This window comes from Phaseolus vulgaris, chromosome 8 (assembly GCF_000499845.2).
Source record: "Phaseolus vulgaris cultivar G19833 chromosome 8, P. vulgaris v2.0, whole genome shotgun sequence".
NCBI lineage: Eukaryota > Viridiplantae > Streptophyta > Magnoliopsida > Fabales > Fabaceae > Phaseolus > Phaseolus vulgaris.
The window spans coordinates 5,798,112-5,809,481 of record NC_023752.2 but is presented as its reverse complement, the minus strand read 5'-3'; the positions used below and the strand labels follow the sequence as shown (position 1 = coordinate 5,809,481).

The 11,370-nt window shown below is 43.3% G+C and overlaps 1 protein-coding gene across 1 annotated transcript; it reads left to right on the top strand.

Annotated features, from left to right (window-relative positions):
* Positions 1-2,981: 2,981 nt before the first annotated feature.
* Positions 2,982-5,086, top strand: LOC137823586 (uncharacterized). Its single transcript, XM_068628788.1, has 2 exons — positions 2,982-3,909; positions 4,038-5,086. Exons 1-2 carry the CDS (start codon positions 2,982-2,984, stop codon positions 5,084-5,086), a joined length of 1,977 nt encoding a protein of 658 aa, XP_068484889.1.
* Positions 5,087-11,370: the final 6,284 nt, after the last annotated feature.

Below are 11,370 nucleotides of genomic sequence, written 5' to 3'. Positions count from 1 at the left end.
GTCAAAGCATTTAATGACTGGAGCGTATTCAGTTAAAGCATTTAAAGCTCAGTCAAAGAAAACAGTTTTTCTGTTATGGTTATAAAACAAACAATCGGTTGTTTCCTCGAATCAATCGGTTGTTTTGTTACGTAACAGTTTTATCCATTTAAAAATAGTTTTCAAACTTTCTCAAAACACCTAAGTGTAAACAATCGGTTGTTTCGACAAAACAATCGGTTGTTTCAACTTAGTTTGAAAAACATTTTACTTTGATAAAGATTGAGATGCTAATTGCTTGAGATTTAATCTAAGGGTGGATTACAACATTAAACTACCCCAGAACAAAGCTTAAACCAGCACAGCAACATCACGCAAAGCAGAGGCTTCAACATCCTTCAAAGGATTTGGATTCTTCAAAACATTTGGATTCTTCAAAACATTGAACACCACTTGGTTCAACAGATCTAAGTCATATAAACTAAGATATCAGGTGGTGAGAAGTTGATGAGTGAATGTGAGTTCATACACACTGGGTTCCGCTGTAGACACTCAATATTGGATGTTTGAAAATGTATGGATTAGATGTTAGTATCTGGTAGGGGCATACCTAAAGAGTCTTTCGATAGACGATGGATTCATGAGTAGTTAGTGTTAAATGAAATCAAAGTGCTATGAATTGAAATGAAATCCAATGATTATGATTGAAAATAAATCCATGTTTGGTCTATATGAATGTTGTAATTGGTATTGAAATTTTATATGACAATATTTAAAGAAATGTTTATAATTTATTAGTCTGATTAGTTATTATTTTTCATGAATTAAATGTGTTATGAAATTTCTTTTCATTAGCTTACCCTTCTTTTCATGAATTAAGAATGTTATGAAATAATGAAGTATTTCTAAACAACTAATAGAGACTAATTTAGAATATAAACTAGTGAGTAGCTAAAATCTAGGTACCTAATAGTTATATACCAATTTAGAAACTATTTTATAAATTTTTATTAATAATATAAACTAATTTAAATACCAATAATTTTTTTAATTTATAAAATGGTCTCTATTTTAGTCAAATAATAACTAATTATTTTGATTTTTAAAATTAATTTCCATTTAAGTGGTTCTTGAATTTCTCAATCCAAACATGTATAATAGTTAATAACATATTTTTTTTATTAAAAAATTTAATAAATAAATATTTAAAGTGTGTTCCAACCATTAGTTAGGTGAACCCTACATGATTAACCCAATATGAATCCAATTGCACCTTATTCAAAGGAACAAGACTACAAGTGAAGCTATGACCATTGAGAAATACAAAGAGACGTCCCAAAGAAGAAACAGAAACATATAATAAGATATATTAAGATAAAAATATATCTAATTCCATCTACCACAAATTCGACTGGCACCTTCGTACCTACATGGTCCTTCTTCACTTATAAACCAATTGCACTGTTTGCAGCCTCCACCTTCACTTGGCACACACATATCAAAGTTGTTAAATGCATCTTTCCATTGAAAGAAACAAGAGAATGGTGACTTTCCATGTGTGCTATCACCAGAATAATTCAACTCATAGAAACTACTTGGGTGAATAAGGTGAAGCTCAGGACCAAGATTGCTATAGTAAATGGCATAGTGACATTTGGACATGGGACCTCAAGTGGATAAGAGATTGGTTTGAATGGGAGAAGCCCCAAGTAGATGAATTCATGTTTGTGCTGGAAGGTCAAACACTGAAATTAGGAAAATTTGGAGATACCCGCAAACTTGTAAGTATTTTGTAAAAATTGCATATGAAATCCTATCTACTCTTACCCGAGGTACTTTTAATGATATGTATAGAGTTATGTGGGGCCTGTCGATACCACCCTCGACACATTGTTTTGCTTGGAGGGCATTGCAAGACAGGATTTCTATAAAGCAAAACTTGATTAGAATGTCGGTTCATCTTTTGGATTCTATGTGCACTTTATGCGGGAGTAAGCAGGAAACGACTTCTCATCTTCTGATATCTTGTCTGATCGCGAATGCTGTTTGGAATTTATGCAACAAATGGATAGGGGTTAGTTTCGTAAACCATTTTTCTTTGAAGGAATAGTTCGAACAATTTCACCATACTTGGTTCAGCCAATAACGTAATAAGTTGTGGAAAGTAGTGTGAATCTCAATCATCTAGTGCATTTGGAAACATAGGAATGGGATAGTTTAAAATTAAATACAGGAAGGTTAGATATTTTTTTTATAAGGGTTGGAACACCCCTTTATATTCCATTTCTATTTAATTTATTGTTTGCCGATTAAAAAAATGTCATCTCCATTAAGTTTCTACAAGGAACATGATTTGCGATGATTTGGGAGATTATGAAATGTAATATGTACTGGTAGGCACCGGACGAACGCACGTGGCCGACCGGCCTTATACACTAAATGGAAACGAACGCACGTGGCCGACCGGCCTTATACACTAAATGGAAACGAACGCACTTGGCCGACCGGCCGTATACACAATAAATGTAAGGGCATTTATGTGACAAGCTAAGGTGGTTAAGATACACCTCCGAAGAATAAGGAATATGCGTTTAGAGAAGATATGTTCCCCGGGTATTCCGGAGCACGACTGACAAGACATATCCATAACCACCCTGAGCCCAAGGGATAGAAAGCCCATTAGGCAATCCTATAAATACTGTGCTCAAGCCAGAGAAAGGTACGTTTTCATTCACTTACGAAACTGCGCTTAGAATCTCATACTTACTTGAGCGTCGGAGTGCCTTCGCAGGTACCCTCCCCCGCCCGACCGAAGTTGATAGCACGAAGGGACGACCGACCAAAGGAGACAGCAAGAAAGGACAGTCGACCAGAGGAGAAGAAGGTCAACACGTCAGCAATTGCACCACGTCAACCGACCGTGCCTGGGCCCCATCTCTCCACTCAGGTACAATTGGCGCCCACCGTGGGGCCGAGGCAAATCTTCAATTTTTGAAGCTATAATGGTTGCGACAAGAAACAACAACGACGCTATGGCAGAACAGATGACTATGATTCAAATCCTCCAAGCTCAAATGGAGGAACTGCGACAAAAGGGGATGGAAGACCATCGTCAACATGAAGAAGATAGACGCCTCCAAGAAGAAGATAGACGCCGCCAAGAAGAAGAAATCGCCTTATTAAGAGAGCAGAATACACGACTCCAACAACAGGTCGATAATCCCGAACGAGAAGGCCAATCCCATATGGCCGACCGAACCGCCTCTCGCATACCTACACCTGCCAATACCAATCCTGCTTCCAGAGCTGAAACAGTCGAAAGAAAGTCAAGGAAAAGGGGTCATCCTTTTACAGACGAAATTATCACCACTCCACTTCCTGACAAATGGAGAGGCCTCGTCATTAAACTCTATGACGGCTCGACCGACCCGGACGAACACTTAAATATCTACAAGACGCAAATGACTTTGTATACCACAGATAACAATGTGTGGTGTAAAGTATTTCCCACGTCGCTCCAGGGAGAACCTCTTACCTGGTTCACAGAGCTGCCTCCAAACTCCATTAACGATTTTGACACCCTAGCCGCAAAATTCTCCACTCAATATGCCACTAGCCGACCGCATCACATGTCCTCCATGTCTCTCCTAGCGGTACAACAAGAAAAAGGTGAATCTCTTAGAACCTTTCTAGATAGGTTCAACAAAGCATGCATGAACATCCGAGGGCTCAAACAAGAGGTTGCATTGCACCATTTGGTCTCGGCCATCCGACCGAGCCGTTTCACTGAAAGTCTCATCAAGAAACCACCTCAAGACATGGAGGACCTTCGAACTCGAGCAACCAAATTCATGCAAATCGAAGAACACATTGATTACCATCAACGGTTCAAAGCTGTCGGATTCGGAGCCCTTAAAGACCAAACCCAAAGTAAAGAAAGAGAAGTCGAAACCGAAGAACCGTCCGAACCACTCTGAGGTCCGACCGGAATAGGGGAGGCCGAATCCCCAGGTTTAACAGTTACACCCCTTTAACTGTGCCGAGGGGACGAGCCCTAGATGAAGCACTACAAACGGACCTAATCCCGACATTGAAGCAGTATCAAACACCACCGAATGCAGATACTGCTAAGCGTTGTCAATACCATCAGAATTTCGGTCACACGACCGAAGGATGTCAAGCTTTGAAGGATAAAATTGAAGAACTCATCCAAGCTGGCCATTTACGGCAGTTCGTCAAGAGGACAAGGAGTTCAAGATCCCCACCACGGAATACTGACCGTCCTTCCCGTGGTGTCGACCGGTCGTACCGTAACGATTACAAACGCCACACTGACCGTAGCCAGACTTCGCGAAAACGCAGCGAAAGCCCCGTTCGGCGTACACGCCCCCGTAGCACAAGTCCCGACCGAAACGCCCGACCTCGCCAACGAGTCCGCGAAGTCATCAACATGATTGCTGGACCCGTTAACTTGGGCGAACCGAACCACGAAACAAATTATATAGCTGGAGGATTTGCCGGTGGCGGGTGCTCAAATTCCGCCCGAAAGAAACATCTTCGTGACATCCAGTCCGCTCATGCTACCACGAGGAAGCGTCCACATATACCTCCGATTACTTTCACTGACGAAGACTTTACAGCCATAGATCCAGCCCAGGACGACCCCATGGTCATCACTGTAGAAATTGACAAGTTCGCAATTGCCAAGACTTTGGTAGATCAGGGTAGCTCGGTCGACATATTGTATTGGGACATTTTCAAGAAAATGCGCATCCCAGAAGCACATATTCAGCCCTATAACGAACAAATTGTAGGGTTCTCAGGTGAGCGGGTCGATACTAAGGGGTACATAGACTTGTACACAACCTTTGGTGAGGAAGACGACCTCCATAAAACAATAAACGTACGATACCTCCTGGTTAACGCACAAACTTCCTACAACATCCTGCTCGGTCGTCCGTCCATTAACAGATTAAAAGCCATTGTGTCCACTCCACACTTAGCCATGAAATTCCCCTCGGCTAACCACGACATTGCAACCATCCATGTCGATCAAAAAACCGCTAGGGAATGCTATGTAGCAAGTTTGAAAAGTGAGCCAACTTGACGACTCTATACAACCAATACGGACGACCGAGTCCCGCAAAAACGAGGACGTTCCCCCACACGGCGTTCCGGACGACACATGTCCCGTCGTCAAATGATAGCCCTTGTTGACCTCGACCCTCGCATGGACGATCCCCGTATGGAAGCAGGAGAAGACTTGCATCCATTCCCGCTTCGCGATGATCGCCACACTACGCACATCGGTACTTCGCTGAAACCGGACGACCGAATGGCCATCGGGACGACACTTGTTAAAAATTCCGATCTTTTCGCCTGGACGGCCGCTGATATGCCTGGCGTAGACCCACAGGTTATCACTCACCGATTATCACTGTATAGAGAAGCTAAACCAATAGCTCAAAAGAAAAGACATATAGGCGAGGAACGACGTCAAGCCGCACGTGAGGAAGCCGACAAATTGTTACAGGCTGGATTCATTCGGCAGGCCCATTACACCACATGGCTAGCCAACGTGGTTATGGTGAAGAAAGCGAACGGAAAATGGCGTATGTGTGTTGACTACACAGACCTCAATAAAGCTTGCCCAAAAGACTCGTATCCTCTGCCTACCATTGATCGTCTCGTCGACGGTGCAGCCGGACATCACATCCTCAGCTTCCTTGATGCCTACTCTGGCTATAATCAAATCCAAATGCACCCGGCCGACCGGAAGAAGACGGCCTTCATGACTGATTCCGGCAATTTCTACTATGAAGTAATGCCCTTCGGACTCAAAAATGCCGGAGCCACTTATCAAAGACTAATGGACCACGTATTCCACGACATGATTGGTAGGAATGTTGAAGTCTATGTCGATGACATCGTCGTCAAGTCCGACTCATGCAAACAACATATTGCCGACCTAAAAGAAGTTTTTCAGGCCCTCCGCCAACACCAGATGCGACTCAATCCGGACAAGTGTGCGTTCGGCGTCGAAGGGGGGAAGTTCTTAGGTTTTATGCTAACTCATAGAGGCATAGAAGCTAACCCCGAGAAGTGCAAAGCTATCTCCGAAATGCGAAGTCCCAACTCCATTCAGGAAATTCAGAGACTTATCGGCCGACTCACCGCACTATCCAGATTTGTTCCTAAACTCGCCGAACGAACGAGGCCAATCGTCCGACTACTGAAAAAAGCATTCCGCTTCGAGTGGTCGACCGAATGTGAGGAAATTTTCCTCGATTTGAAAACTTTTTTATCAACCCCGCCGGTCATCCAGAAACCGGACGCACGAGAACCCATCATAGTCTACCTCGTCGTTTCACACGAAGCCGTCAGCTCAGTCTTAGTGCAAGAAATTAATTTTGAAGAACGGCCGGTTTACTTCGTCAGCCGCGCCCTTCATGGCGCCGAAATCCGATACCAGACGATCGAAAAGGTAGCCATGGCCCTCATCATTACCGCCCGACGAATGCGTATGTATTTTCAGAATCATCGGATTATTGTTCGGACAAATTACCCTATTGTAAAGATCCTCACTAAACCAGATTTAGCCGGACGAATGATCGGTTGGACGATCGAACTATCCGAATTCCATATTCAGTACCAACCACGCGGAGCGATCAAGTCGCAAGCTCTCGCCGACTTCGCAGCTGAACTCACTACTTCTTCAGCCGAGACCGAACATTCATCATGGATCTTATATGTTGATGGCTCCTCGAACGAGAGGTCGTGCGGCGCTGGAGTTGTTTTGGAAGGCCCCGGCGAGATTGTCATCGAGCAAGCCCTCAAATTCGACTTCAAAGCTTCAAACAACCAGGCCGAATATGAAGCCATATTAGCCGGTCTACGTCTCGCTCAAGAATTAGAAATCACTAAGTTAATTTGCAAAAGTGATTCCCGGCTTGTCATCGGTCAGCTTAACGACGAATATGAAGTCCGAGAAAGCTTTTTACAGCGATACTATCACTTAGTCAAACAGTCGATGAGCACCTTTTCTGAAATTTCTATGCAGCACGTTCGACGCGATCACAATACCCGCGCGGACGCCTTGTCCCGGTTAGCAACCACGAAGTGTAAAGGAATGCATCGGTCGGTCATCCATGTTACGCTTGCACGCCCAAGCATCGACCTACAGGAATGCCTGACGACCGACACGGAATCTACTTGGATTACCCCAATCAAGCAATATTTACTCGACGGCACATGTAGTCCTCTCGGCGAAAAAACCATGAAGCTGCAGGCCGCCCGTTTTGTCTTAATCGGCGACGACCTTTATCGCCGAGGTTATACCCAACCACTCCTTAAATGTTTGACACCAGACCAAGCTTCCTATGTCATCCAAGAGTTGCACGAAGGAATTTGCGGAACTCACTCCGGCGCACGGACAATGGCTGCCAAAGTATTCCGGGCTGGATACTACTGGCCGACCGTCCAAGGTGACTGCACCAATTTCGTACAAAAATGTCTTAAATGCCAAGAGTTTGGCACTTTGTCCCATCAAAAGCCTGAGGAACTCCATTTTATGTTATCACCTTGGTCGTTCGTCCAATGGGGTATGGACATCATTGGTCCTTTCGCCCCCGGTAAAGGCCAGTGTAAATTCTTACTAGTCGGCATTGATTACTTCACCAAGTGGATCGAAGCCGAGCCCCTGACTGCAATCACCGCCCGCAATGTTCAAAATTTCGTATGGAAAAATATCGTTTGCCGCTTCGGGCTTCCACAAATCATCATCACCGATAACGGTCGGCAATTCACCGACCGAACGTTAGCTGAATTTTACGAGAAGCTCCACATCAAACACATCGCTAGTTCAGTCGAACATCCGCAAACAAACGGACAGGCAGAAGCTGGAAACAAAGTTATTTTGAACGAACTGAAGAAACGTCTCGGCCCAGCAAAAGGCAACTGGACTGAAGAACTCTTAGAAGTATTATGGGCATATCGCTGTACTCCTCAGACGACTACACAAGAAACGCCGTACAGCCTAACGTATGGCACCGAAGCTATGATCCCCGTCGAGATTGGCGAACCCTCTCTCCGCCGGCAAACCCTTGATCTTGATCTAAACAAGGAAAGCCTCTCGGTCGGTCTCGATCTCATCAACGACCTCCGGGACAAGTGTAGAATTAGAGAAGAAGCATGCAAAATTCGGGCGGCCAGACGATACAACTCCAAAGTTAAACCAAGATTGTTCCACAAAGGCGACTTAGTATGGCGAATGCGGAGCAGCGCACGGAAGGAAGGAGGCAAGTTCTCCAACAATTGGGAAGGACCTTTCCGCATAGCTGATACGGCAGCCGGTGGAGCCTATTATTTAGAATATTTATCTGGGAAGGAAATACCGAGAACGTGGAATGCCACACATCTCAAATTTTATTACAGTTGAACTCTTTCCTCGCTCAGTCGGTTTTTCCCTAAGGAGGGTTTACGACCGGGAAGGTTTTAACGAGGCACTAAATTAAAATCCAAATCTCCTAGTCCTTTACTCAATTCATATCTCGTTCGGTTTCATAGGTATTTAACGAAATCAGAATTATTCACTTATTTATGCCTCGTTCGGCATCAGAATTATATTATTACCTCAACGTAATCAGAATTATTTATGCCACGTTCGGCATCAGAATTATTTACTCAATCTTATGCCTCGTTCGACATCTGAATTATTACCTTAACGTAATCAGAATTATTATGCCACGTTCGGCATCCGAATTATTTACTCAATCTTATGCCTCGTTCGGCATCTGAATTATTACCTTAACGTAATCAGACTTTTTTATGCCACGTTCGGCATCAGAATTATTCACTTATTTATGCCTCGTTCGGCATCAGAATTATTCACTTATTTATGCCTCGTTCGGCATCAGAATTATTCACTTATTTATGCCTCGTTCGGCATCAGAATTATATTATTACCTCAACGTAATCAGAATTATTTATGCCACGTTCGGCATCAGAATTATTTACTCAATCTTATGCCTCGTTCGACATCTGAATTATTACCTTAACGTAATCAGAATTATTATGCCACGTTCGGCATCCGAATTATTTACTCAATCTTATGCCTCGTTCGGCATCTGAATTATTACCTTAACGTAATCAGAATTATTATGCCACGTTCGGCATCCGAATTATTTACTCAATCTTATGCCTCGTTCGGCATCTGAATTATTACCTTAACGTAATCAGACTTTTTTATGCCACGTTCGGCATCAGAATTATTCACTTATTTATGCCTCGTTCGGCATCATAATTATTCACTTATTTATGCCTCGTTCGGCATCAGAATTATTCACTTATTTATGCCTCGTTCGGCATCAGAATTATATTATTACCTCAACGTAATCAGAATTATTTATGCCACGTTCGGCATCAGAATTATTTACTCAATCTTATGCCTCGTTCGACATCTGAATTATTACCTTAACGTAATCAGAATTATTATGCCACGTTCGACATCCGAATTATTTACTCAATCTTATGCCTCGTTCGGCATCTGAATTATTACCTTAACGTAATCAGACTTTTTTATGCCACGTTCGGCATCAGAATTATTCACTTATTTATGCCTCGTTCGGCATCAGAATTATTCACTTATTTATGCCTCGTTCGGCATCAGAATTATTCACTTATTTATGCCTCGTTCGGCATCAGAATTATATTATTACCTCAACGTAATCATAATTATTATGCCACGTTCGGCATCCGAATTATTTACTCAATCTTATGCCTCGTTCGGCATCTGAATTATTACCTTAACGTAATCAGACTTTTTTATGCCACGTTCGGCATCAGAATTATTCACTTATTTATGCCTCGTTCGGCATCAGAATTATTCACTTATTTATGCCTTGTTCGGCATCAGAATTATCTTATTACTAGTGTAATCAGAATTATTTATGCCTCGTCCGGCATTAGAATTATCTTATTACTTTAATGTAATCAGAATTATTTATGCAAGTGTGCATTGCCCACATGTCGGGTCCAGCAATTTTCTATGCCACATTGTTCATTAACTCTTCAAAAGAGGCGTCAGGCTGTGGGCCAGGGGTCTCCCCCTCGGCCTCCTCATTTAAATTATCATCGGGGTTGATCGGCACCAGCTTTCCATCAACTATTATTTTTTCTGTCGTACTGGTCGTCCTCCAGGGGTGCTCCATGCAGGCAGGCCGCTTGTCCGATGCCTAACCGAAAATATTCTTCGCTAATGCGAACGTCCCGTCATTCCGTTAAATTTAATGTCTGACAACTCGAAAGGCACAACAATTATTACGACTCTTCGGCTTTTATTCACCTCGAGCCTGGGGGGCAAGTGTACTGGTAGGCACCGGACGAACGCACGTGGCCGACCGGCCTTATACACTAAATGGAAACGAACGCACGTGGCCGACCGGCCTTATACACTAAATGGAAACGAACGCACTTGGCCGACCGGCCGTATACACAATAAATGTAAGGGCATTTATGTGACAAGCTAAGGTGGTTAAGATACACCTCCGAAGAATAAGGAATATGCGTTTAGAGAAGATATGTTCCCCGGGTATTCCGGAGCACGACTGACAAGACATATCCATAACCACCCTGAGCCCAAGGGATAGAAAGCCCATTAGGCAATCCTATAAATACTGTGCTCAAGCCAGAGAAAGGTACGTTTTCATTCACTTACGAAACTGCGCTTAGAATCTCATACTTACTTGAGCGTCGGAGTGCCTTCGCAGGTACCCTCCCCCGCTCGACCGAAGTTGATAGCACGAAGGGACGACCGACCAAAGGAGACAGCAAGAAAGGACAGTCGACCAGAGGAGAAGAAGGTCAACACGTCAGCAATTGCACCACGTCAACCGACCGTGCCTGGGCCCCATCTCTCCACTCAGGTACATAATATATTTGTTTAAAAAGAGTTGAAATATTCTTTAAATATTTTAAATTATTTATTATTAATAAAAGAAAATATCAATCTTAATTTATATTACAAAGTGGACTTTAAGCCTAACTCAACCCCATAAAACCGGCTCATAGGGTTGAGGTTTGCACCCACTTATATACAATGAAAGGCTCTAATCTCTAGTCGATGTGGGATCTCCAACACACCCCCCTCACGCCGAGACTGCCAACTCGTGCGTGGGACTATATATTATGGGTGGTCCGATAGCGGGTGGCACGATAGGCCCAACAAATACTCGCTAGGATAGGCTCGAAATGGCTCTGATACCATATTACGGAGTGGACTTTAAGCCTAACTCAACCCCATAAAACCGGCTCAATAAGGTGAGGTTTGCACCCACTTATATACAATGAAAGGTCCTTATCTCTAGTCGATGTGGGATCTCCAACACACCCCCT